Source organism: Balearica regulorum, chromosome 4 (assembly GCF_011004875.1).
Source record: "Balearica regulorum gibbericeps isolate bBalReg1 chromosome 4, bBalReg1.pri, whole genome shotgun sequence".
Lineage (NCBI taxonomy): Eukaryota > Metazoa > Chordata > Aves > Gruiformes > Gruidae > Balearica > Balearica regulorum.
Window position 1 is genome coordinate 2,485,143 of NC_046187.1, and position 27,589 is coordinate 2,512,731.

The 27,589-nt window shown below is 46.4% G+C and overlaps 1 protein-coding gene across 5 annotated transcripts in view; it reads left to right on the forward strand.

The window, feature by feature from the left end:
• Positions 1-27,589, forward strand: part of FRAS1 (Fraser extracellular matrix complex subunit 1) — a 160,062-nt gene that overhangs the window by 32,881 nt on the left and 99,592 nt on the right. For 4 of the 5 annotated variants that reach the window (XR_012835140.1, XM_075750918.1, XM_075750920.1 and 1 more), the window contains exons 3-4: positions 23,438-23,545; positions 26,695-26,787. Coding sequence is in view for 4 of the 5 variants with exons in the window: in XM_075750918.1 (XP_075607033.1) it covers positions 23,438-23,545; positions 26,695-26,787 (201 nt within the window). In the remaining variant the exon portion in view is untranslated. Of the gene's footprint in view, positions 1-6,090; positions 6,136-23,437; positions 23,546-26,694; positions 26,788-27,589 lie in introns of those variants that run through there. The other variant, XM_075750919.1, reaches the window with a different exon arrangement.

Here is a 27,589-nt window from a genome sequence, read left to right on the forward strand (position 1 = left end):
ACTTTTCTGCAGATGCCCTGAAAAGGGACATTCCTGGAGAAATCTTACGTTTATCATCATTTATTTAACACCTTTTCCTTCCTGTTACTTGGAGTTATCTGTATCATTGCGAACTGTGCTTGCTCAGGAAAGGTACTTTCCAAGAAGAGCGTTTTCTTGTACTGAAGTTAATTATTCACAAGAATTGCCGAACTTATTCTGTCTTTTTGTTCTCCCATCAACTGCCTCATCTCAGGGGTATTCCTGCTAATAGAAAAATCTTGCGTAGACCTCACTTAGTTTTTTGCCAGTTGCTAAACACGATCTTTTTCCTCAAAGTGGGAAATAGCTGTGTCTTGTGAAATACGAGCGGGTCGTTTGTTGTATGTTGAGAACTGATTCTCTGATTAGGAAACAGGAACGGCACGAAGTGATTTTTGGAGGCTCCTCTTTGTGCAGAGCCATTGTGTCTTATAAATTCTGCTCGTTGCTTGCGCTTTGTGAAGGCACTTTGTGCGTAAAATGTCTAGCATAATTAAGAGATGACAGAATAAAATGAAGGGTACAGGGTCAGCTTACAAATATTGGCATCTCTTCGATGGAAAGCTGAGACATAAATCACCATCTGGGGCAGACTGCAGCCTGCTCTTATTAAAAGCCGTGAATGGGATCGCAGGTAAAGAGCTCCCATCCGGGCAAACGTACCAAAAAGGGCAGACTGCCGTGCAGAGCTGATTTCCCCGAGGCGTCTAGGGATAGCTCGCCTTATGTTTTTCAATCGTGACTTAGCGCATTTCCCTGTGAAAGATAACCCTTTAAAAGAAATCCTAGCTAAAGGCGTGGATTTTCTTCATCGTGAAGTGCAAAATCTAATGTTCTTCTTTTTATCATAAAGGAAACGTTTAATTTAGGTGACAGAAGACTAGGTCAGACTTACTGAAGTGGGGATGATCCTTTTGTATTGAATCAAATTGCGCTGTCTTGCATTTTTGAGACTACTGCTGACTATGGGTAAGGTTCAGAAAGCTTTGCCTCCTTTGTAGCTGTTACTGGGCATAAAGCAAGAAAGCATCTCAGATAGCTTCTGTATGACCATCCTCTCTTGTTTTGTTTTGAATTTTGCAAGTCTTTTTAGAGCAGACAGTCCTGTTGTAGCGCACTGCTGGGAGCTATGTTTCTCTCCTGGTAGTTCCTTAGGATTCCCGGAGGAGAAGCGAGACACTGTGCACATCCAGGCTCCAACCCCAAATATCCGGCTTCAGCTTCCGTTTGAGAAGCCGTGCTGCTGCAGTGGCACTGTGAGATGAGAATGGGCTGTTACGAGTGGGATGGGAGCTGATGCAGGCTGGAATGTGCAAGGTTACATTTCAGCAGGAGAAGAGGTTCCCCCCCTGATGTTTGGCTCCTCTTCTGTCTGGAAAAAAAATTTGTGTGAGAGGAGAGGGTTCTGTAGGACAAGATAGATGTTAGCAGAGGTTATGCATCACGATGAGTGTGACTCGGATGTCTCCGCATCTATATCTGGTGTTTCCACTTCATATTTTTCTGCAGATATTCTTGTTTTGGGACAGTTTCTTCCACAGAATAGCTGTCGGTACCACGCACAGGCAGATACTGCACGGTACCGCAATCTCCTAGATATTGAAGCATCATTTTAATGCATGATGCTTTTCAAATGGATGAGTGCCAAAGATCCTTCAAATCCATAATCCTACCAGAAACAGGTCTGCAAATACCATACCTCTGACTTCAGCAACGTTCAGTGGTTCCGTCTGTTAAAAACATCCTGTGAGTCCTTGCCAGAGGGAAGCCTGCTGTCAGGCTTAAGGTCTTGCCTTGTATTTTGATCGCAGAGAATATACAGGGAACGCAACGCGGTGTTGCGTGTGGTTTTTTTGCGAGCGCCGGTCTTTGTTTTCCTATCTGTCTGAAAAAACCTGCTGAAGTTTGAAAGGTGAGAGGACAGCAGTGAATGCAGAGCATCGTTTCGGAGACACAGAGAAAGGTGGAGTGCGACTGGGCAAACTTTTACATCTTAGTAGGGAGGCAGGTGCTGGGAAAATTCCGGCCTGAAATTGAGATCCCAGCCAGGAAAAAAATACTCCCCATCTCACTGCCCCTGGAAAAGTGTAAAACATGGGATTCTATGGGAGGGTTTCCAAAAAGTCAGGGCAGTTTGGTACTTTGGTGTCAGTTCTGTTTTTCTTGCTTTAAGACGACTAAACTAGATTTTTTTGGTCTTCTGGAGAAACCTTGTCTTGACTTGCATCCTTCTTACCTGCCTTTGACTATGGGAAGCTTCAAAACGTCTCTAATTAGGGGAAACATTTAAATGCAAAGCAATTAAAAAAGGGTTGTTTTGACATTAGCGGTCGCGCTGGGAGCGCGAACTTAAAGGAGGGGAGGGTATGTGCGCTCTACGGGGCTGAACAACTGGAGGGGTTTGATGGAGCTGGTTAGCCACCGGAACACATTTTGCTGCTCTGGGCAACGGTGAAATTACTGTTGGCTCGTTGTTTTTTCACAGCTTTGCACGGTGGGAGGTAACAAGCCATGTCTGCTGCACGCGAGTGGAGAGGAAAGCAGCCTCAGAGTCTGGGAATCGCTGCTTGGCTTAGAATAAAGCACTGGCTGCAGAGCAAGGCGCTTCACTGGAGTCTTGCTTTAGAGAGCTCCTCACCCACAGCCGTGGGGTTTGTCTGGAGAGGGGGGGCCGGGTTATTTTGGGGACTTTGCAGGCAGCGCAGAGAGCCGTTTTGGGGAGAGGTTGGGGGTAAGTGCTCAGTAGTCATCAATCAGCAGGAGACGGTGTTGCAAAGAGTCTTAGTGATCCCATCTGCGCTCTGCGTTTGACCGGCCTCAAATCAAATTGGCGTGTGCCTGTCTTCAGAATAAATCGCCGAGCACTTCCTCAGACGAAGTGATGGGTGCCTGTTTCAGCGCTGACAAACAAGTAGGATAAGGAACATTACAACTCGCACAACTGTGGTCGTAGGGATGCGTTTAATTGCAAGTTCCTGCAAGTAAATGACTTTTAGTTATGATGTAAAAGAATTAAATCCTAATGGCCATAGGATGCAAAGCCCTGTGACAATCGGATGGATGATAATGGTTCCTTCAGTCGCTGGAGACGTAAACAGACACTTCACACACCATTTTCCCTGCAACTCTGCTTTAACTCCGCTTGTAATTGAAGGATTAGTTGTCCTGAATCTAACCAGATGTGAAGAGGGAATGAGAGAAAAAGAAGAGAGGAAGCCTGTACTTGCTCATGTGTCTGTAAAATGCTGAACACACAAAGACCAAGTAATTGAGACAAGCGGAATGTTTATACAAGGGCACTTCTAGTGCCCCCATCCTTAGCAGGACCGAAGTTCAGTTTGCCTGGAGGATAGGATGAAATGAGATGATTGTAGACCAGAGACTCGGTTTGTTTTGTTTATCTGCAGGAGAATCAAAGCAGAGCAAGGTACAGCTTTGATGCAGGGTCAAACGTGGGTTTTGTTAAGTGCAGCTTTTGGTTTTGATTCATTAGCTGGAAGTAGAGGGAGGAGAGCTTGCCCGGATGAACACCAGCAGGAATAATTGTTTTGCTGGGAGAAGAAGATGCACCCTTTACTCCACTCCTCACAGTGGAGTAAAGGGTGCATTTCTGCTGACTTCGTTGGACTCTGGTATTTAAGAAGTGAGGAATGACTGCTTTGTTTCTGGATTGCTCATTGACAGATGCTAAAATGGCCTTTGGAAGCGCGGCTGTCTGCTGTTACCTGGTCCCTTTTAAAGAATTCCTCGTGGAGCACCTTCTCTTGTTCCTCTTTACAGTCTTGCTCAGAGGTTTTTCCTGAACTGGGATAATGGAGATGAGGAAGGTGGTTTTTCTTACTATTATAGGTTACCTCCTATCTATTAGCGCTTTGATGTGTTTCGGAGTGGCACCCTGTGTTTGTGCTTAGGTGTACTGAAAAGCCAGCGTTCTCCTCAAGTTGCTAGCAAATATACCCAGCTCCTAGAGACAGAGTTTGGAGATTTTGGAGAGATCAAGCAAGTTGTGTAACAGTACGCCAGTAAATCATCGATGCCTAATACTTCTGTTTTAAAAAAAATGCTAACAAGTGGCGTATTGCAGCCAAAACTTCCACAGATAGCTTAGTTTTGGCTGCTTCTGTCTGTTCTGATGGAAGTGCTTTGTGGAGATCAAAGATCAGTTCATCCTCTTAAGGTTTCGTTTGGTTTTGTCTATTTTGCTGAAATTGTCATTTAAGGAGACACTTATTTCCAGATGTGATTTAGCCATACGACCGGGTAGGAGGAAAGCTGACGCTACCAGCTCATTTCACGAAGGCCACCAAATAGGAATGACCGTCAGTCTTTACCAGCTTGCTGACACAGAAGTGGGAAGATCTGCTTTTCTTCCGGTTTCCCAAGAGGTTTGGTTCCCTGCTGTCTCCTTCCTTTGAATTTGTGCGATTTTGCCGTTATATTGGAGCGATGGACGAAGTACGAGTATTGTCTGTGACAGGCTGCTCCTCCTAGGACTTCCATCTTGCATAAATCACTTTTCTTATGCCTCTCTATAAAATTTAAATGACATCTGGAAGGAAGGGACTTGCCAGACCCATCCATCTGAAATATTAAACTTGTTTTACATTACATTGGCATGGCTCAAATCCAAATCTCAGCTCTTGGGATGGGATGTGTGACCAGCTGAAAATTAGGGCACGGCATCAACGGGAAACATTTTGGAGAGAAAAGGTAACATTATTTTTTACCCTAAGCGTGTTTGAGCTTTAGATTTTCTTCTAGTGTTGCACTGGCCGTCGTGACTCTTCATTGAGAGTAATGACTACCACTTGTGGAACGATCTCAATCTAGGAACTGAGCATTTTACTTCTGTGCTATTGTTAGGTGTTAACGAAGTTGCATGCAACGCTGTCCAAAATGATTTTCCTTTGAACGGTTAGATTTTGGAAACAAGTATTTTCAAGATGGTTCGCTGCAATACGTCACTGCGTTTTTCCTCAGAAGTATTTCACATCAGCACTAAGATGTCATCTCCTTTCACTGTGTTTTGGCATTCTGGGAAAGTTTAAAAACTTTAAAATTGAAAGATTCAGAGACTTTGTAATCTGAAAATTTTGAAGACATTTGAATAACGAGATGGCACCAAGAGGGCAAAATTTGGATTTTCCTTTTGTCGCAGTGTGACTTCCCACAGCCGGTAAAGTTTTGAAAAGTTACCGAAAGTAGCAGAGCCAACCAACAAAACAAAGCGAGTGCGGGGGCAAGTGGGAAAGGGTCGATGAAGTAAAATGGCCTGAATATTCAGAATTTGATGCGTGATGGCGATAAGGGATGGAAAAATGGCAGGAAGAAGAAAGGAGAAATGACGGGAAAGGAGGACATTACAGGAAGATGTGGAAAATGCTTTTCCCTCCCCTCTCTAGATTCAAAGCATTTGAAACAACTGTTGACATTATTGATTTTCTGGAAGACGCTTTGCCTTTTTTCCAAACCAGCACCTTGCCAGGCACCTGAATTTCAGTTCAGTTCCTTGAGTGCGCGCAGCGGGGCTTTATTGGGGTCACGGTGTAAGGCTGGATTAATCTTCTTAACAGGCTCTCATTTTTGGATGGTCGTCGTGATCTTTTCTTATCCCCTCCTGGGTGGTGGGAACCGTGTGCTGGTGATTCCTAGCAGGTGCCGTAGCTGGAGGAGGTTATCGGAAGTGCCAGTCCTTGTTCTTTACCCTCTCCGTGGCTTGGGGAGACTGGGGGGCTGTCTGCTGTCCTTCTGCCCCGGGTTTTCTTTCTTTTTGCTCTTGGAGCCAGGTATGGTCACTTTAGCGTGGCCACGTGAGTAAAAGCCCACCCTTCCCTGGCATCCTGGATGACATATTTTCATTATGCTTGCAGACCCAATGTGTACGTGCAGCTGTAATAATGTGTGGATGACTCTGCTACAAAAGTTGTATCGGGGTAGCTAATCCTCTGCCTAGAGAGGAGGCTCTGCTATTTTATAAAACTCTGTTTTCACAGTGCAGATTGCGGGGTGGGAACGGGTGGACGCGATACGACTTGTGCACGTAGCTCGTGGGCACTTTGATCTTGGTGTTCTGCGTCTGCAGACATGGGAGCGGTACCCAGATTAATCTTGCAGGTAAGAGCGGTAAAAAAAATCTGCGTGTTGGCTTGCTTTCAAGCCAAGTATGCTCTGAGCTAAAATTCTGTATCTCCGTTTCTCTACAGGGGATGGGAACGCTCTGCAGATTAATAATGGGATAAGAAGCAATTTTTTATCCCTCAGTAGATCCCTGTTTCCGAGCACAGTGTGGCTTGGCTGTCTTAATGTCTCAGCCCGGTGCGGATTGGGATGGGGAATTCGGGGTTTCCCTTGAGCAATCTGCTTTTGCAGGGAGAGCCCTGGCTTTCTCGGGGTTTTCATCAAGCATCTTTCATCGGCCGAAAGAAGTGATGTTGCGTGCAGGCTTCCTCCCTCAGCTCCACGCCGTGCTTTGTAGGCTTTAAAAAGACTGATGCCTCTTTGAAGGTGGGGGGAAGCTGAAGAATTTTTAATGCACTGCGTTGAGAAGAGTTGTGGGTTTGTTTTCGGTAACCCTCTGTGTTTTCAGGAGTCTCTTCTCAATCCGAAGCTGCCTGGTGCCTGTTTTCAAGGGGAGGATGCTAGATGGCTGCGTTCAGGTTCACGGGTGCAATTCCCGCTCGGTCTAGCTGCTGTTTTAACACGTTTGTCCTGGAAGGTGATAATGCAACCGCTTCCCACTCGTCTCTCGCTGCCCTACCTGTGTTGAACGTTTCAGTGCTTGCGCAAGGACGGTCGTAGATTCCTACAGATAGGAGATGACCATAAAATGAAGCTGGTGAGTCAACACTGCCAGATGTGTGTGTTACAGCCTTTTGTACCGCTCATGCCCAACTGCTCTGTCATCACAGCTGATTCTAGCCTTGTATTGTACGGAGGCACAGAAACTTAACGTAAATCCCACTCTAAGGTACTGCGTGGCGATCTTTGGGTATTTTTTTCTAGACAGAGGAGATCGCTTGAACTCTTTGGCAAAGGAGTGATGGCAGGGACACTGCCCTGCACAAAAATGTTCTTGTTTAGGATGTTGCCTGGTAATTGGTGAGGGCTACGTTTATGATAGTTTCTTTCAGGCTTTCTCAGCTTGCAGAATAAACCCATAAACCTGTACTTCGGGTCCCAGAACTTGAAAATAAGATTAATAGCAGGACTTAAACACCTATCGGGTGGATTTAAAGTGCAGTATTTACTGCGGTAGAGGAGAGCGAGCGAGCACTGAAATACTTAATGTTCCCAAGGCACTGAAAAACAGGCTGTCTCACCATGGCTGTACGTTATGGCAGTTTCCTTCCAGAGCCTTAAGCGACAGTTCTCATGGTGCTGAGCAGGAGGCATTAGGCACAAGTTCAAGGCTGTGATTTGGGATGTGCTTTCCACTGTTAACTTCATTTACTCTGGGCGGCTCAGGAGAAGCAAAGTTTCTCAGATTCGGGCAAAAAATGATCATCTGGAGAACGTGACTTGGAGATGAGAAGGGCCCGCTGTTTATGAGGTCAGCTGGTACCACCGTAGCTGTCTCCTTCTCTGAAGGGTGGGGTGGACTGGCTGCGGTGCGAGGCGTCCGGTGCGTGATGGTGCAGTCCAAGAGTTGTGCCGCATCCAGGCAGCGCCGAACTGGGGAGTCACGGTTGTTTCCCTGCGGGCAGGAAGGAAATAAGCCTGGCTGCGAGCTTCGCTCGGATGACCCGCATTACCTTCCTTTTTTGTTTTTAAGATAAAGCTAACTAAAGTTGCAGGGAAGAACGTGCCCTGTGGAGGTCAAATCAAATGACGGATGTAGGTGTTTGGAGAATCCATCATGTTGTTATACCTCTTGAAAGTACTGCGGCGCAGAGGAGTGAAAGAGCAGTGCTGGAGAGGATAGTTTGCCTGCTTGCTTGTCTCTGGTGTTGGCAGTAAAATAGTTATTTCTCTTGAGCTAACCCTGTCATCGTTAATATAGTGTGGATTCCTCCCCGCAGTACCTTTCACGGTACTGCATACTTGAACAGCGTTGCATTTGCACGTGTCCTGCGTCGTCTCTGCAGTGTTTTCACCTGTCTTAATTACAGTCCGTGGCAGATGCTTCCAGGTGTCTCATGATACTGGAGATGGTTGATTATAAGTTTCTTTCCTTCTCGAATTCCTTGCATTCTCGACTGTAATTTGTTTTGCTGTCTTTACAGTGCACCTTAGTGAAACTTGGAGTGTGTTTTGGTTTAGCATCATTCAGTCTGGGGGGCCTGTGAATCTGTGGTGTCTTTGAGTTCAAATCAGCATTTATTTGTGTGTTGAGGTTTCATTTCTCCCCTTCCAGATTATCAGGTGGCCTCAGGTAAATATCCTGCAGAAAAGAAAGTGAATTCAGTAGTCTGGCATCTCCCAGTTCAGTTTTATTTCTTTGCTGGGCGGGGTGGGGGGAAAGGGAGAAGAGGAGGAAGGAAAAATATAATAGAATATTCTTCTAAATCCCCTACCCTTTTTTATTGTCAGGTTGTGCTTTAATTACATCCTGCATGGGACGTAACATGTAGACAGATAGCTAAAGTATTAGAAGCACCATGGCCTTCGTGGTGGGAACTCCCATCAGCAGGGGCTTTGGGAGAGATGGTTGCGTTGAAACAAGGCTTGTGATTCAAGTTGCTGAAAGTACTCGTCAGGTCTTATAGTTCTGGGAATGTTCCTCCGTGCTTCGCTGCCGTGTTCTCAGAACTAGGTCTTTTGCAGCAAAGGATTAACCTACTTTGCCATTGGAGGTCTTCTTCCTCATAACTAAGCTCATCCGTGCAGTCAGATAGATCACATTCGTACCTTCCCTGGGATTCCTGGAGCTCTGGGAAGGCTCCAGGCTGCCGATTACATCGGCCGCGTTGATGGCACAGTGTGAATCAGGCAAGATGAAGGTGGGGAAATGAGCGTGTGAAACAATCTCTCGAGACTTCTAGTTGTGGGACTGGGGAACCTCTCCTCCCTCGCACTGCAGTTCAGATTGGCCAGGACAACAGTTAAACCCAGCGTTTTTCGAGGTACACCTTATTCAGTGAGTACTTAACAAAAATCCATGTGTCCTTAGATTACGCAGGAGTAGTGCTGCATTCACCCCACGTGTATCGCTCGCCGCTGGATGGAAGTCATTGCTGTAGGAAGTCTTTGAAGCTGACCGTGTGCTGGGATTCCAGAAATGGGTCAGATAGAATTTCGTGTGGCTCATGAACTATTTTAGCTAGTGCTGATCGAAACTTCTTACGGGCTATAAAATCTCATACCTATGGGTTTAATGGCATCTTGGGCTGCTAGACACCCAAGCGGGCTTTTGCGAGAGGCAGATGTCTACTTGCTGCAGGGTTGCTTGTACTTACCTTTGGACCATCTGGTGCTGTTCACTGTCTCTGGGTTGGCCTGACCTCTGGTTTGGTTTGGTTCGCTGCATTTCATTTGCAGCTGATGATGTTGGAGGGCTAAGCCTTCTTAAAAACGTCCTGTTTTCCAGACCACGTTGCACAAACAGGCCAGCCAAGCTCCTTTGCCTGTTTGGTGAGGACGGTAGTTTTTGCCTCCTGATGGTTGCTTGACGGTGTACCTAAGAATAGACGATGCGTGCCCTGTTATCGCATTGCTGCTTGGCTGCTCTGCGCTCATCAGGTAGCGGAAACTTGGATCAGGAAGAAACTGGTCTGAACTTTAAAAAGAGAGACCAAAAAAATGCAAACAGCTATTTTTTAATTTGTACTGGGCTGATATTTCCAGATTTCTTACTGTGAGTATCTGAGTAATGGCAAAACGAACAAAACGCTGGGGCGACCATCTGCGCAGCAAGCGGCTAAGCCCGGTTTTGTCGTGACTCTTGAAAGCATCCACCCACCGTAACCTTTTCTCAGCAGACCACTGTGCTTTGGCAGCGTGTGCGTTTACCTGCAGGATCGTCTCGTTCCCCACACCGAGAAGAGGATGAGCGTGATAGCTGTCCTGCTTTGTGACCCTCTCGCAGCCTGTGGTTGATGGTGCTGGAGGTGCAAGGTAGATTTAATGCCCCGCTCTCCCTACGGCTTCGTTGCGACGCCGGGCTGTGCTTCTCCCGGGGAGCAGGTGGACAGGTGAGAGAGGAACGGGACACGCACTCCCCACGCTGTGATTTTCATTCCTAACCCGTTCGGTAGAGAGGACAGTTCCCTAAAGAGGGTTTCTTACGAATCTCTCTGTTCTTCGGAAAAGCTGTGAATCATTCAGGGTACAGGCAGATGTCAAGCATGGGATTCTTCCCAGGCTTTCTCAAAGTAGATGTGGATGAAGGAAAAGTAAAAAGCTTATCAGGATCCTGCAGGAACCTGGAATTAAAAGCATTGTGGACGTGTTTCCTAAGCCCTGTAAAAACTGCCTGAGCAAAATCTTGAAAAATAGGGTTTCCTTCTTTGAGGGGGAAAAAAATAATTAAAAATACCTGGACTCTGTAACAGTTAATTGGTTTCATATCTTCTTTAAGAAGAAGAAAGAAAAAAAAAAATGGAAGAGAAGGAGATTGCAAAGAAGAGTTATACCATATCACAGTGTCATTATTAAATTTGTAATGAGGCAGCAATTCTTTCTAGCCAAGCGTGAAGACGCGCGACAAGAATTAGCTCGCACCACGTCAGTGAGCAATCTTCAGACTGGCAAATACCCGCGGCAGCACCGAGCGCGATGTGGTGGAAGCTCTCTGGTAGCCTCTTGTCTCTGAATGTCCGTGGACATTGATGCCTCAGGCTTTATACACCCAAGAGATGTGCTTGGAAAAACACATTAGCAAGCATTCATTTAAGCTTATTAAGGGAACAGAATTAAAATGGGTTAATAAAAGCAAATTCTCAGGTGGTGTTTTCAATAATATTCAGCCCATTTTTGCGTGCCGGAAGATGGAGGGAAGATGCGTGTTCTTCTTCAGCCTGAGCTTACGGGATGCGTATGTTTTGCCTCTGCTTAATATTTCATAGAGTAGCTTCTGTAGATTAAGACAGCGCTACAGTGAAGGGATAAAGTGCTTTGATATAAAACTGTCCCTTTTTTAAACCATGAGCATCGGAGAGATTTAAGGACCACCCGGTCTGTTTTCAAGAGTCTAAATAAGTGGTTGTGCATGTGCTCTTTCTTCCCCTTACTGCTCCACTCACCATTACGGGCTTGCCGTATAAATTGTTCCCAGGCTTTTACCACAGATTTATTCCGAGCAAGATGTTAAGTGCTGAGCAGGGGATGAGAGAGAAAAATTCGTGTGCATGAGCTGTAGAGGTTATGGTAATCTTTGTCCCTTAGCTTGCTTCTATTCTGGACAGTCAAGTTTTGTAAAATTGGTTTTTCTGTAGAGAAAAAACTGGAGATGTGCAAAGTACGGATTGTATTTATTTTCAGAGCAACTCCTGACATCTCCCTGGCATTATATTGGAACAGCAGTTCATAGAATCATGGCGTTACACATTCTTATGCATCGAAAAAATTAAATATACTTTACATAGGATTATAGGGCTTTAATTTTAAATAAATATTTTTTTTGGCCGTGACCTTTTGTGCATCATTTCTGAATAATGAAAGCAAAATGGACTGTTCCAGCACGAGCCCAAAGACACTCGCAGTTTATATCCTGTCAAATGGTGCCACTTATCAATGGATGATATGATTTATTTCTGGCCGACGGCAAATCAATTAACACACCGGTACTTCTCCTGCTGAGACCCGCCGTGCCCTGTTTTTTGCTCCTCTCTTATCTGTCTCACGAGAGGGAGTTTAAATGCCTTTACACAGCTATTTCTTAGCCCTGCCTCCCCGAAAAGCAATGGCTCGTGTTTGAGCTGACCACCCTTTCCAGCCCTGCAGTTATTTCTCGCCTTCGCTGCGCCGCTGATAAAGACTGCTCCTCCGTAGGCGTTCTTCAGCAGTTTTCGCCTCTGCTCCCTCCCCTCCAACCTTTGTTGCGTTTTCTGGTGCTAAACAGTTCCTCGAGCGGGACTTGGTCTCATTGCAGTTCGCTAGCAAAAACTCCTGTTAACGGAGATGGAGGCGATGATGACAACAAACCAGACAGGGTAACCTTATACCCACGGAATTCCTTCTTTCCTAGAGCAAGAGATAATTAGCTGTAATTATAGAATCATCGAATGGTTTGGGTTGGAAGGGACCTTAAAGATCATCTAGTTCCAATTCCCCTCAGCTTGTTTTGCGTGGGGTACACATTGCTGTCCCTGTCAAAGAATCATCATTTTTCGAGCACGCGTGACCCGGTGGATAGTCAGGACCATGTTGCTTAACTCAACTGCTGCTTCTCTCCTTCCTCCATGCTGGCGCTCTCGATCTACCCTGATAATCAATCGCTGTCCCAGCGCGTGTCTTGGAAACAGCTTGAACTACAATTGCGGGCACACGTCACTTTTTCTTTAGGTAGTGAGTCTGCTAGAGGAGATGATTGCTTTCATTGTGCTGTCCGCAGATGGAGGGATGAGCGCAGGAAAGTCTTTTTTTGTGTGTGTCTTCTCTACTCGTCCAGCAGTAATCTTGCTGGGAGTCACAATCTGAAACTGCAGTGGGATGTTTTGTATTTTGAAAATGTTTGTCGCTGCCTGGCTTTTGTTCCTGTTACGTCAGCCAGGAAAGAAAGGCAGTGCTGGCATTTGTCAAGGTGAAATGATGTGTCATGTTTTTCTGCACACTGTCCAGACAATCCAGTGTGCCGATGATGCAGGTGACGACTGGACAGATGTAATCCCTGAGTCAAAGGGTGATAAGAAAAAGTGTCCCGCTGGAGGAGTTGCTGGTGTGACACCAACCTGCCACGAGGCAGTACCCCCGTCCACCTCGGTATTTCCCTCCAGCACCTGTTCCCTTTCCTTCTAATCGCGTAATAGAGGAACTTCTTCAATTGCAGGATGCTTCCAGCGATCATTTGGGAAAACTGTCTTTCTCCATTCGCCAGGGCCTTGTGATCAGTTTTGCTGCTATTCCTGCTGCTGCAGCTTCTACCGATACTGCCCTTCAATGCAAATATTGTTATCGAACCCACCGTTTGCTTGACGTTCCCCTTTTTTTTTTGCCGGGCGCGCTGATTGTGTTGAAGCGTTTGTGCCAATCGCTTCTGCAAATGAACTTTCTCCACCCGGCCTTTAGGAGCCGGGCAGTCGTATTTAATAGGTTGATGCGTGTGTTCTTTACACGCACTAGCTGTTGCTCTTGTGAGTCCAGTTACTACCGTATTTTGGCTCATCAAAGGTGAGTTCCTCACGATAGTCCATCCCTGTGTGGGGCAGCCGGGAAGAAAAGCCTCTTGGCGTTCCCCGATTAACCCATGGGGAGGAGGAATGGTGAACACCGCTCTGCAGAAAGTTTGTTATAAAATAGAGAGGAAATGAGGCAAAAGATGGATGGTACGAAGCATTTAAAAACCAGTGTCTTATATTACATCTTACCTATTAAAAACGATCACGGAGACCTCTTTCCTTAAAAGCAGCACGCAAATGCATACGTCATCTTTACCCTTTTCAGGATATTTTAAGCCTAATTTTGTTTTCAAGCCTGTAGTTTCTATGTGCCAAAGTAAATTAATTTAATCATTTGTAACAGAAGGCAACACAGAGCCCGTGTGTTGGAGTAAAATACTAAGCTGTTCCATACCTTTTGCTGCCATTAATTTCAATTTGTTTGGTCAGAAAATTACCACCTCATTAAATCCTGACAGCTACCAGTGAACCAGAGGCTCTTGAAACAATACTAGAGGACGTGAAGACAGCCTGCAAAAAAATCCCTTTTTCTACGGGCCCTTCCTAATCATTTTTGTTCAGTAATGAAGTCTTTGTTCACAAAGATTAATGACTCGGCAGGACTTTTGCAGGGGTCCCCTTCCCCCTTTGAAGGAAAGAGAGAACCAGTTTATTAATCTACTGCACAGGGAGCTGAGATTGAAGATAAGGACATGAAGGGTTGTATTTTCTGGGAGCCGCATGAGAGATGACTGTGCTTGCATCCGCAGGAACAACAGTAGGATTCGAGGCGCGTAATTGCTTGCTTCGCACTTGGAAAGGATACCTCCTAAATACCCACCTTGGAGTTGGAGATAGCTGTATATTTGCTGAAGTGGCTTGCCAAATTGCTCTAGAGAGTGCATTGTTGCCTTCAAGAAGGAGAGTTACGTTTCACGCAGTACAGTGTTTCCGAGGGCCTCTTGCCAATGGCTTTTACTGAAGGATATTTTCTTTCTTTGCTGAATCAGCTGGCTGAGCCGCAATGATTTTCATGCCCTGATGGTTTGATTTTTTTTTTTTTTTTTTTTTGTTAGAAATGGGATAAAAGGCTTAGCTTGTCTTGTTCATTCTGCCCTGGCTAGATACAGTTAACATCGAAGCATTCGGCCCAACGTAGCCTGCATTTCAGCAGCACGACAGGATGAATTTAAAATTATGCATCCTGCTGGCAATATTACTTCATCATTTGACATCATATCTGTGTTGGGACTACAGAGGATATTCCCTCCTCCTTTCGAAAACATAAAAAAAAAACCCCAAAAGCTCCAAAGGCCAGCAGTGTTTCCTAGAGGGAATAGTCAGGCTGTGCTCTGCAGGGAATCCCTCGTAATATATGCACCGGATTAAGTTGCTTTAATGGCCAATTTCAGATCTGTGACGATTTTTTTTCAAGCAGTGGCTCTGCGCACGCTAGTTGACAGCGGTTGCCTGCAGTTCTGCAGCCTTCGCTGTTTGATGTCGACTGCTAAAGTCCTGGCAGCTTTCGCGGGTTCAATTCTCAAACGAACGGCATCGTTTTGAGGAGGTAGAACGTAACATCCTTGGGGCTCTTGGGAGACGTAAAGCCGCGCTTTGCCTTAGGTACACCTGTGTGCTTTGCACGTACGCCGGAGCGTGGCACGGCGGAGGCTGTGACTCCTGCTCCTCCAGAGATAGCCATTATATGGTAATATTTGCTATAATTAAAGCCGTGCTCAAGTTTAGGTTAAATTAATCCCTTACCTCCCTTCTTTCAACAGCTGTTCAATCAAACGCTCCGGGCTTGATATCCATTCAGGAGTCCTTTTTGGGGAAGTTGTTTGAAATTTGCCAGTTGGCAGGTTAGGAACTGTTTGAGTAAAGGGGAGAAAACCCAGCAGGAGGACCCCAGCTGTTTTTCTGGATGCTGAGGAGAATCACCGGTGTGTGCGGTTCATCAAACTCAGCACACAATTTGGCATGGAAAAAATTCACGGCAAAAGAAAACGGAAGAAAACAACCCCCTTTCTCGTTCAACAATCGTCTCCCCTGTGTGCCCTTTCCGAGCTTATTGCGGCAAAGGCACGTGCGCGAAGGGTTTGTTCACGACCCGATGGCATCAGCGGGGCCGGGCACGGATCGATGGCGTTGCCGTTTCTTGGCTGGCTCCTTTGACCCACGGGGGCAGCGGCTCCTTTTCGGGCCTTAAGATCAGATCCAAACGCTGGAGAAGGGGGTAAGAAAGGCTGGTCCCAATGCCAGGAAACCTGCAGCCCGGACAGACACAGGATGGGAAGGGCAGCGCGAGCACGGCGGAGAGAAACATCGTGCCTGAGAACTTAGTGGTCGCCTGCAGAAACAGGAATTAAGTGTAGGTCGTCTAGGTTTTTTTATTTCTTCTGGTTTTTTGCTCCCCTCCCACCCTAAGCTGTTGACCGGGGAGAATCCCTGTTCTCAGCAAGGATCCAGCGAGTGGTATCATACCATTTATTTGCCTGAGCCCTGTTTTTGTCCCTTTTTCATAACAGCACGGTGCAGGCTTTAGTCCTCCACAAGAGAGATGCTTCGTATGCTCCCTCCTCCTTTCTCCTCCACTTCTTCTGGTGCTGATTTTATAACCGGGTTAAAAGTTCCTGGTTTTTACAACATAACCATAATCACGATTTAAAATCACTGCTCCCACGGAAGAGATGAAATACAAAGTATGATAGCTGGAAAAGTTTAAGTCTTTGGATGTTGCTCAGGTTTTGGAGGCAAGTGCGGAAGGAGGGAATGTGTGTGCGAGAGAGAGCAAGCGTTAGTGTCATCTTCCAAGTATCCATTATTTATTGGTGCTAGTATTGAGCACGTGCTTAACGCCCTGTCTTGACATTTTCCAGCTTGTGTCGCATATCCCTGTATATAGATGTAACAGGAATTTAAAGCAGAATTGGAGCAGAAGATTCTCGTAATTTAAAAGATGTAACATTAGAACGGCCCTCTTGATTTAAATCCAGGTGGTTTTAGAAAAAATGCATTTGAAATTTTGACAACCAACAGGAAGGCTTAAGCATATGGCCAGTTCTAAAAAATCATGTACGTTAATGAGGAAAACCAAGCAGGGTGTATTTCCAACCATTTCTGAAAAGTCACTCTGTTGAGCTTCTGGAGATTTTTCAGTGAACGTCTGGAACGAGCGCAGCGCTAAATCTATTTCTGGCAACGATAGCCCTCTATGCAGGGACCAAGGAAATAATGATTAATTTCAGTGCATTCAAAGAGTTTATCCTTTTTCCATTTAAGCTTAGGGTTAAAAAACATGGAAAACGATGTTTTCTTTCAATGCTAAAAACGGGGCTGAGATCTACTGGATGTAAAACACTCAGTGTGATGCAACTGTGTTACCTTTAATTATTGCTTTTAACTGCAGAATATTCTCCTGCAATTATTTTCCCTAAATACTCCTCACAGAAGAAGTTATTTAACTAAAGAAAGATTACTTTAGAGATAATGCTGCTATTAACTTTTCATTATAGAAGGGCTGATAAGAGTTGATTAGAAAGGGGGAGGAATGTGTAAGAATCCGAACAGAAATGTGGTGAACTACAGTCCCTGAAGTGATTATAGGTAGCAGTGTTCCTTCCAGACGAGGAAAAACCCAAGTGCGGTTTTTATTTTATATAAATTTATATATAAATTTTATTTTTTTGTATATATATACACACAAAGGATCTGTTTGACTACAGATGAATCTACTTTAACTGTGACCATCCAAAAGGCGTTAACCTTTAGAGAGGAACACAGAAAAACGATTGGCCTGTTGGTCTAAAGATTTCTGTATGCTGATTTAAATCACGATTAGAACTAACGATTTAAAAAATTTGTTTTAATTCATCTACCTTAATTAATTTGCTCTGTGCGTTTGATTCGTTCGAGCCCTTTCATGCTTTTGTGGCTGTATGAAAAATAGGATCAAGTTTACAACAGCGCCTAAGTGATTTAAGACTATCTGAGAATTTCATAGTCTTCCCATCCCTGAAATAGCTACGGGCAAATTTTATTTGTAGACTCTTGATTTTTACAAGGCGGGTACAACCGGTGAAAGACTTAACGGTTAGAAAATGTAGAAAAACATCGGAGTAATGAACCATGAAAACAGCACCTTATTATAATTTGTGTAACTTTTTAATTCCCTACTTGGAAGAAGGGGGGAAAAAAATAGTTGTACTGTGGCATTAATCAAGCTGTTTGCTCTGCCTGAACGGCTCCGTTCTCTCCGAGAAGCGTAGGGCTAAAACTGAATTTTTGTTTGGTTTCTGAGCCCGAGCCGCTCCTGTGTTGTTCTGCTTGTGGGCATGCTGGAATAAGCCCATTAAAAGCCCGTTTTCGAGGGGGTTTTATTATATGCGAGCACGTGCCAGTATTCGAAAACTTGCTCGGCGGCGGCAACGGCTCCCTGTTGCAAAAGATGAAACGCGAAGTCTAAACCCGAACGGAGGCTAGGAATCCTTTATGTGTCTCTGAATTACTTTCATCTCTTCGTCGCCCCATGAATGGATATCCCCACAGACCACGCAGCGCGCTCTCAGCTTCCCTTGCCGTTTGGGTTTATTCTGCCGATTGCCTGGTCTTGTCAACTAATTGGAGTGGAAATGATAAACGCAAGCGGTGTTATTGAGCTGCCAAGCGAGGAGACTTGGTGGGTGAGGCCGGTAATTGTTACCAGAAGTGTAATTGCTCTGGGCTCTGCCTACCATTTCAACCAAGCACCCTGGTATTCCTCCTCCGAGGCACCCGATAGCTCTTTTTACCTCGGTCAGTCGTCTCCGGCGGAGGACGACTCGTGAATGAAATCCAACCCGGCGCTCGGACTCGGTGCTCCGTGGGTGCATCGCTCCCAGCAGACCGGCAGCCCCTTCCCCAAACCGAGAGTGCCACCCTGACCTGGGGATGGAGCAGCCCCTGTGAAAGCTCGTTGCGTGAATTTCACTGGTTTCTCATGAAAGCAGGAAAGGTAATTAGTAGGGTACGTTATAAGCAATAACAACCGCCTTGTTCTCGGCATGACGGTAAAAATTTCTGGTTTGATTCCTGGCGAATACTGAGTTTCCGCTGCAGACGGCTGGTTTTGCCCTGCTTGGTAATGGCAGCAATACCACCGACCAGACGACCGGCTTTACAGGGGAGCATCCAGCATCCGGTGACGTTCTAGGGATTGACGGGATAGTTTCGTGAAGCCGTAAGAAATGGAAAGGGGGCTGGGGGGAGGACACAAACCAACTGTTGTATGCTCCTTATTTCCACGGTCACTGCACCGGAATAGAGCACGGATTGTTATCTAGTGTGATGATATCCCACGTTAAGCGGCATCTGATCACATTACTGACGCTTTTTACGTATTAATAGCAGCCTCGGATTATTTCTGATTTGTTGGGCGGGTTTTTTTGCTGCGGGAGGAACAGGTGCAGCCATATGACGTTACGATAGCCAGCGGAAAAAGCCACGCTCAGGGAGATGTAGGTCTTTCTGTGCTCCGGTTAATGCGGCAGCGTGACAACAGCAAACCACGAGCGCTCACGGCTGCTCTGGGCTCCCGCTTCTGCGCTGTGTCTGCTCTTCGTCTCTCTAGCTTATTCTTTGCTTCAGTCCTTTGCTTTTACTCCTGGTTGCTTTCTTGCCTCCTTCTCTTCTCAGCCTTTTCTTAACGTGCAGTTCTTTTGCTCTCTCCTGCCTTTTTCCAAATCCTCATCGCTGTTCTCCAAACCCAGCAGGTGCTTGCACCGTCCTCCTGTATTTGGGGTTTTTTTTTATTTCGTCTTGTGTCGGGGTGCCTGCAAGCTCTGAAGGTTTGTGCGCGTATCTTGATTGTTTGGCCCCTGTTCCGCAGACCAACCAAGTAATGTAGATATCTCTTCTTGCAGCGTGGCGTTTTAAAATTCAGTCGAATTAGGTATCGTTTCTTCTTTTGATGTAGGGAAATCCAGAGAATTAATAAATTATAATGGCACTGCTTGGCAATTAAGGAGTGCTTTCCATCTTCAAAGTGCTCTGTGCGCAGTATTTCATTATTTATACTGTTAATTATATTAGTACTTGTAAGGAAAAAGCCCCTTAAACTGTCGTTGATAAAAGTATACTCTTAACAGGATAAGGATTCAGCGCTTAAATTGTAGCAGATAATTTGTCCGCTGAGGTACACTGCCTTGGAGAAGATGTAAGGCGGATTTGCAGCGGTTCTTCAAGCGTCTGCTGAAAAGTCTTGCTTTATGTTTTAAACAGTAATACCTGGGAGCTTTAAAGTGTCTTTGTAAGTGCCGGATGAGTAGTAAGGAAGCCTTACAGGACAGGTAGGTGGGATCCTGGTTTTGCAGCTGGGTGATTAGTATCTCAGTTCCCATCGGCAGAGTGACTTAGGAGCCTTTCTTATAATTCTGGGGCTTCTGTGCCACTTCTGAACACGTTACCCTAGCTGGGGCGGACCCAGATCTCACACTTATCTAAGGGCAAAACTGGGAAGAACATTCTTAAGCTGTTGGCCCACGTTTGGTTGCCTCAGCGATAGTCACGTTTGAAATGAGAAAGCTGAAAACAATCACGAAAATACTAGCGGTCTTCGTTCTCCGGGTCGTACGAGCTCTGTATACTCACCAATAAGTCTTTTTATGCTTTTCTGTATTAGCAGCTGTTAGCCACACGCTTCCACGTGAGCAAGGAACACACGAAAATTAGCTTGAAACGCGATCCTAAAATAGTCGGCACCCAGGAATACCGCCAAAAGCAGTTGTTGCAATCACCTCCCTGTTGTTGTATTATTTCCACCGTGTGTACGAAGTACGTGTGCTGCTTTTCTCGCCCATCTCAAAGGAGTTAAATGGCCTTGCACTTCAAATGGCAGGGAGCCAGAGCGTTGCATTTTGCTCCGTTTCCTGTCACGCTACCATTCAGACATCTAGCAGCATTTCTGTAGAGAAATCAGTAAACTTAATTGTCACCGAGCTTTTCAAATTTGACTTTATGTCTGGTGCTCCATAGCCAGGAATCCTAAGCTAAACATTGAACTGAACGCCAAGACCCCTGAACTCCTTGAGAGAGCCCTATATCCAAAAAATCCGGTACTAGTTTCCTGAATATTAACTCGATTCTGAATTCTTAAAGCATCTGCAGAGCTGTGCTGGTGTTGATCTGATACCTGGCAAATGGAAATCGCTGACGCGTGCGGATGCTTCCAGGCATCTGCTGGATGGATTTAGAAAAATCTGATTTTGAGCCCACAGATAAGAGCCAGCCTTCTTAGACTATAATAGAAAATCATACAAAACAGAGGAGGGAGAAGACCAAAGAGAGGGTTTTCTTATTGGAAACTTGAGCATTGAAGTCTCATAATATGCATAAGGGTGGCCCTGTGCTGACCATGTCCTCTGGCCATTATTCCACCACGGAAATACTACTTTTGCCTTTTTTCTTTTTTTTTCCTTTTTTTTTTTTTTTAAATAATGGAGCGAGGCCACAGGGTGAAGGTTTAGGATGATGAGGCGCTAAACCTGCTCTCTCCCTTTCCGCTCCCTGCGCCCAGTGCTTTCCCCAAGGTCGGCTTCTGAGACGGCAGCTGCCGGTTTTAAAATGCAGACTGCTTTTCAGCGTTGACATCTTCTCGCCCAGGTTTTCCCTTTTGCCCTCCACTGTTTTGGGATTCTCCTTTCAGCTGGAAACAAACAAGCGAAGGAATAAATCAATAGATATGTCAAATGGTTTCGTCAAACGGCTTAAATGTCCCTTTTTGCCAGTGGAAAGATATTAGGACTTCTGGGTGTTATCGTGGTTCTAGGAGTCTTCGGGTGGATCTGAGTATGACAAAGCTCTGTTAAAGAGAGCAGAATGAGTTGACTACGGCGTGTGTGTTAGCTAAAGCTTGGCACACACCTAACCTAACCTGAATTTATTCTGTAGCTGTGCCGTAAATCTGCTGGCAGGGATGAAATCAAGGTTTCTGTTCTGCAGCCACGGCCGTGTGTATGTGAGAGGAGAACCAGCTGTACTGCCGGCGCAGAAATTACCGTCTCTCTTTATCTTATTGATGTCTTGCCCCAAGGGGCCGTACGCTTACCTCCATCTCTTGCTGTTACGAAGGTTAGCGTTGCCACCATCACTAAATTAACAGAGGATCTCCCTAAATTTCTGGTGCTGCCAGAGTGTTCGTTGCCTGCCACATGTACTTTACCACGAGAGGAGAGCAGAGTTCGATACGGACAAAATGCTTTCATAAAGCACTGAAGAGGCACGAGGATTTGTTCGCAGTATTTCTGCTTATCCTACTGTTTGCAGGTTTGCGCTCTTGATCCGGCGTCGTAAAGGAAACCACTTTTTTTGGACAAAAAGCAGAGTTTCAGAGGGGAGGCAACCGGCCTTTTCTACTCGACGGTTGGCCCTGGATGCGGGATGGATCAAAGAAGAGAGAACCTCTACCAGCGCCCTCGTAGTCACGCAGGCGCGGTGGAACCCTGTAGTACCTCACATGGAGTTTTCAGCAGAGCGCGGCGCCCGGCAGCTTCTGCGTAGGTGCCCGAGCAAGCGGCCAGATTTTTCAAGACTTTTTTTTTTTTTTTTTTTTTTGCTCTCATTAGGCAGTCGGATGGGCCTTTAAGGCACATTTCAGTGTTTTATCATTATGCTTAGCAGTTTTAGTAGTTAGCCCTAAATGTGTTCTTAGTAGTAAACTGTTAATCATCTTTTCGTATCTTAATTTGCCTATGTCGTACTTTACACTGTGAGTAAATTACTTATTGGAGTAAGTCACTACACCATGTAAATGAGTAGCAAAGTCTGGTGGTCTTTTGAATCAATTAAAAATGAGGCTTAAAGGCTTGGATAGCAGCTCTCTGTACTACAACAGGAAAATTTCCAGTATGGTGTAAGTTTAGAGTAGTGTACGCACAGCGTTTGTTTAATGGAGAAGAGTTTTTCAGCTGAGAAACTGATCTTCCTCTTTCCGTTTTCTTTTGGTGGATTTAACTGAAGGCTTTTAAAAACAGATAATTAAATATGAACATAGCGGTTGTATCCTTCCGGTTACCTCGGCGCATAGTTACCGGTTGCTTTTTTAAAGTGCCGGAGAAAGGCTGCTTGGCATGGGCGAAGGGACGCTGCAGAGGAGCCGAGTGCGGGCGAGACATTTTCGTAGGAAGGGGGATGCAGGCAGAGGAAGAAGTGTGACAGGCAGACTTGGCTGCTTCTCTGGGATGCTGCTGATGCTGTTTGATATCAGGATGGTGGGAAATCAGTTGTTCAGGAGTAAAGAGAAGGAAGGCTTTGTTTTCCAAGCATCCTACCGAAAGTAATGAGTCCCAAGTGGCTGCTCAGACCTTGGTGAAACTGGTGGGAGAGGAGGAGAAGTCTGGCAGATGCCCGAGCCCCTGGATGAGAGCCTGAGCCGCCTTTGAGAGCGGGGTGGCGGCGTGGGATCGCGACCTCCGTGCAGAGGGAATGGAAAGGGGTCGAGCAGGGGTGGTGAAACTCCCCCCCCAAATTAGCTGTGGGTGTTCCAGTTGGGTGCACTGATGGAGCGGTGGCGACAGCTATTTCCAAATCTGTTGGACTGTCTGCTTGGGTCAGAGTCTCCTTCATGAGGTTTTGGAATAAATGTGACCAGAACTTTTTATTTCCATGATCCTGCAGACTGAAAATTTTGAATATTATATTCAACAGCTCATTGGATTCAAGCACGTCGGTGTTTACCTGCATTCCCCATCAGCTCCTGGGGTGCTGTGTGGTGCCGCAGCGCTCTGTCCCGGAGCGGGTTAGCCTCAAAACCAGCTCGGGTCCCTCAGCACAAGCTGCGATCGTAGCAGTGGCTGTCGTTTGGACAGTCTGAGCTTGACTAGAGAGAAGTTTCCCAGAGATGCTATCATCACCTTGAGGTTATGGGAGACTATGCCCTATCGATTATCTTGCTGTCGGAGTTGATTATTTGCCGTGCGTGGCCTTGTCTTTCAGCTGCGTGGTTGAAGTTATCGAACGAACAGTACCAAAGTTGTGCCTGATAGGCGTGTGGGAGGGAGGGCTGGTCTGCTGCAGGCTTTACTCTTCCAGTCTGTCTGTGTTGAGCTATTTGAGCCGTTTGCTGTTGCGTAAAATAGCGCATGCGTTGTGCTGCACGGGTCTAATTTAAAATTTATGTTCATTTGCAGAATAACACAACTTGGAAGCCAGATTCTTGCCAAGACTGCCGTTGCCGTAGCAGTATTGTCACCTGTGAACCCGTCGTCTGCAAACGCCCTCGGTGTGACTTTGAGAAGGTAAGGGGCTGCAACTGTCCGAGTGCCAGCTGACCCGCTCTGCGTCAGGTTGCCCTGGAGCTCCCAGCCTTCCCCTGCTTTAAACCCCTGGCATCGCTATACGTCAAAATCCTCGTTTGGGTCCGCCACGCTGCGTTACGTGTAAAGGAACGGTGGGAGCCCTGCAGTCCCTGCGGGAGCACAGCTCCGTTTGCGTTAAGAGGGACGCAGAGAGAGGAGCCGTTTCCCTGGAGGAACTGGCCGAGGCGAGCTGGGTGCTGAGCTTTGTACGGCGCGGCGGCAGCTGCCGTATCGGCCTCAGCTGCCGTATCGGCCTCAGCCGCCTCCCTGCAGCTCCCGCTGAGCCCTGGGGTCAGATTCACGGCAGGGTTTGGGGGAAGCGAGAGCGAGCGCTGAAATCCCGTTTCGCCTCCCAGGGCGCGCGTGACTGCCCAGGGTCAGGCACAGTCGCTGCGCCCTTTCGCTTCTCATCGACGCAAGCCTGCGCGAGAAACGCGCGGGCAAAACCCAGCGCGTGAAGCCTTTGTCTCCTTCGCCACGCTACAGCCAGAGGCTCGGTGTCGGAACAGCTCGCAGGCTGCCTCCGCTCCAAGGGCGCTCCGGTCCCCAGAGGAAGCCCCCGACCTGGGTTCGGAGGTCCCAGCATGAGCCCAGCCTCCAGTCACCCTTCGTCGGAACGTGGAGCTTGGGTCTCCCTCAGACATGGAGACGGACGCTTTCCGCTCTGGTGAACAGCGACAGAGCTGAGCTTGTCTGGTCTTTCGGTGTCTTCTGCTTTGTGATGGTGGTTGGGCTTTCATTGTCTCCTGTTTATCTTTCTCTGTCTGAGCCTTCGTTAATGGTTACAGCTAATTGGCCGTGGAATTGGTCTTGCGTTAGCGTCTGGATTACTGGGGTAGTACGCATGAACGGTGATGAAAATTAGTGTTTTAGAGAGGCGCTGCCAGTATAATTATATGGCTCTATGAAGCAGGTTAAAAAGTTTTCCAATATGACAGCATTAACGAGGAAATAATTTTGATTCTTCCTGGGTTTCCCCATTATTATCACCGTGTATTGATTAAAGCAAGACTGAAATACTCGGAATTTTTGTGCTAAAGAGGAGAGAAATAAAAGAGAGTGCTGTCGTGCCACACCTAACAGTGAGCGGGCTAGATACGATGTTGTTCGTTTTAAAAAATCGCAAAATGAAAAGGTGGCAACTTTAAAGCTCATAAAGGAAAATAGATTTATAGCGTGAAATGAATCTGTGTGACACCTCAACATGGGTAATCTTCAGGACAAAGAGTCTGAGTGTTCCATAAAGCTCCGGCCATTTAAATGCTGAGGAGGATCTTCAAGGATCTCAGAAGAAAAAAAATCCGATCATCCTTCAAGCATAAACAAACCGGTGATGAACAAGGTCAGAAATGGCCATCCCTCTCCACGGTTTATTTCTTATCTGCTTATTAGGAGATTTATGCTAATATCGCTGATGTTGTTTACAGCGACAAGGCGTAAACAAAACCAGGCAGTTTTTGCAAAAAGCATACCCGGGGGGGGGGGGGGTTGGAAACGTTTGTCTGTGAAACCTACTGCTGTGCATACTGACTGCTTCGAGGAGCTGGGAAATCAGCAAACGTTCTTTCTGTTGGGCGAACTGAAACAAACCGACAACCAAGAACAGCTTCTCCCCAGCAGGATCGCAGCGGAATAAGGTTTAATGGTTTAAGCTAAATGAAATATTTAATTTTGTTTCCCACCTCCTAAAAATCACGGCATTGAAGGAAACCTTGAAGCGAGAAACCTTTTTCGGTTTGAAAAATCAAAAGGTTTCTTTTAGAAAACAGAGAAAGAAAACTTGTGACCTTTCAAATGATTCTAGTTGCTTTTATCGTACAAGTAAAGGGGTGAAAGGTGAAAAGGCAGTTTTTTGGCCTCGCAGTGTCTTCATTTTTTATTGTAACAAAACAAATGGCAACTCCCTTCTGAGCAGGAATCCCTTGGAGGTTGGCCGTTCCTTTTCAAAGTGGAAAGGATGGAGTACGTCTCCTGAGAAACACCTTTGCAGTATTTTGAAGAAGGTGACCTCACGGATAAAATTTTTCTACATTTCACTTCCCGCGCTCGACAAGTTCTTCTCTGGTTTTGGTTTGCTGTTTTCTCCCTCTCCAGCTACCGTGCTCACGTCAGTAAAATCGTTCGGTCCTTTTTTGTTATTAGCCGTAGGAGGAAAATGCTGAGACGTGCGGCGCCTCGGGTGGTGCCAGGGGCTCTCACGTGCCGTCGCCATCAGCGACAGACGCCCTTGCACAATAAGATGCTCCGGCAGCTGATGCTGTCCTGGGACACTGTGCCAGGCCGGGGGGTGTTTCGCGTGCAGCTGGGAGGAACACGAAAGCATTGCTTTGGAGAGTCCGTGGAGACGTTTTCAGTGACGGGAGTCCACAATCCTTCCCAGTGTTGGCTGTTGTCTTCACCGAGGTGTTTTCCCCTTCGTCCGATGAGTTGCTTCCATCAGCATCATCTTTCTCCCCGGTTGCCGAACAGGACGTAGCGAGTGATCGGCTTGCTAAGCCCCTGCAACGCTGAAAGCAAAGTGGTAGTAGCATCGCCCGCCTACACCGTGGTTGGAAGTGGTCAGTAGTTAGTCCGAAAGCAGTATTACTTAAAAAAAAAGCGGTGATTGTGAAGCCAAAGAAGTACAGTTAGTGGAGGCACGGTCGTTCTGCCTGCCAGCTGCGCTTCTGGTGTGGCGAAACGTTAGGCTGAGATCCATCCCGTACGTGTGGAAAACTATCTGTTGAAAACGTTACGTCTATGCCACGTGGCTCAGAGGTCCTGCAGTGAGTAATCTTGGGGTTTGTCCTGAGTAAGTGCTTTCTGTTCTTCGCTCTGGTTTGAACACTGGTTCAGCTGGGGACTTCCTAATTGTACTGTTAGGGGTGTAAATCCTCCTGCTGTTGTTTAGATGGTAAAATGTCAAATGGAGCAAACCGATGGGCCACCCCTCAACAGAAGGGATCCTCTGCGGCAGCGTTATGTATCTCACTAAATACATTTCCTCCCGAAGCTGAGAGCGCGGGGTCCAGCAAGGCCCCGTGTCTTTACCTTCACGTTAAAGTCTCTATTTCACGTGGACTGCTAATTGGATTCTTGTATCTTTTTAGGGAGAAGCGCTCCAAATAGCTCCCAACAAGTGCTGCCCTGAGTGTGCGTCCCGAGCCGAAGGATTTTGCCAGCACGAAGGACAGATCCACAGCGTGAGTGCTCTGTCACGTTCCTCGGCAGTGGGGATCCTTTCCGGTTTGCGGTTCTCCTTTTGGTCCACGTCAGCGAAGGATGCTCAGCTGACGTGCGGGAGGAGGATAGTTTGTTGGGCTTATGTTCTGTCACTCTGGGATAAGGTGATGTAACGGGAGTTTGGTCAGCAGGGTTTGCAAAAAGAGAATGTCGCTGAGCAATGGTGTGTCCTGCTCGGCTTAGGGGGAGAAAGTTTCCTACTCATTCATTCACTTTGCTGGTTCTGGGAGCGATTGAAACCATATAGTCATGTTGGGAAGGGAGGAAAGCCCGGTGAGCTTGACGTATTGGCTGCCCTGAAAGAAGGCTCTTCTCTGAGCAGCCATCTATGCCGGTGGAGATTGATGGCTGTTGTGCGACCTGGGTTATGTATTTCGTAATCCTGAATTATTCAAGAAGCAGGTTCAGGATGTGGTTTCACCTAGAGGGGCTGAAAGGCCAAAACAATAAGAATAAGTGTCTACAGATAAGAAAAAAAGAAAGATTCATCGTTAGTAGTTAGTGAATCATGTCAAACAGTAGGCAAATGTAGAAAAATAGCACATCCGTCCTCTTATCGTATTTCTTTGTGCCTGTATTTGGGTGATACTATATTATATCAGATCACATTATATCTCTTCTTGTTGCTGCTGTTGCTGCGTTTTGCTGTGTCGTATTCTTGCGGCAGCTTTTGTCTTTTGCCTCTCTGTAAGCCTGTTCTTCGGGACGCAAGTCAGGTGAATAAGCAGGCATCCCCACACGTAGTATAGACGTATTTGTACC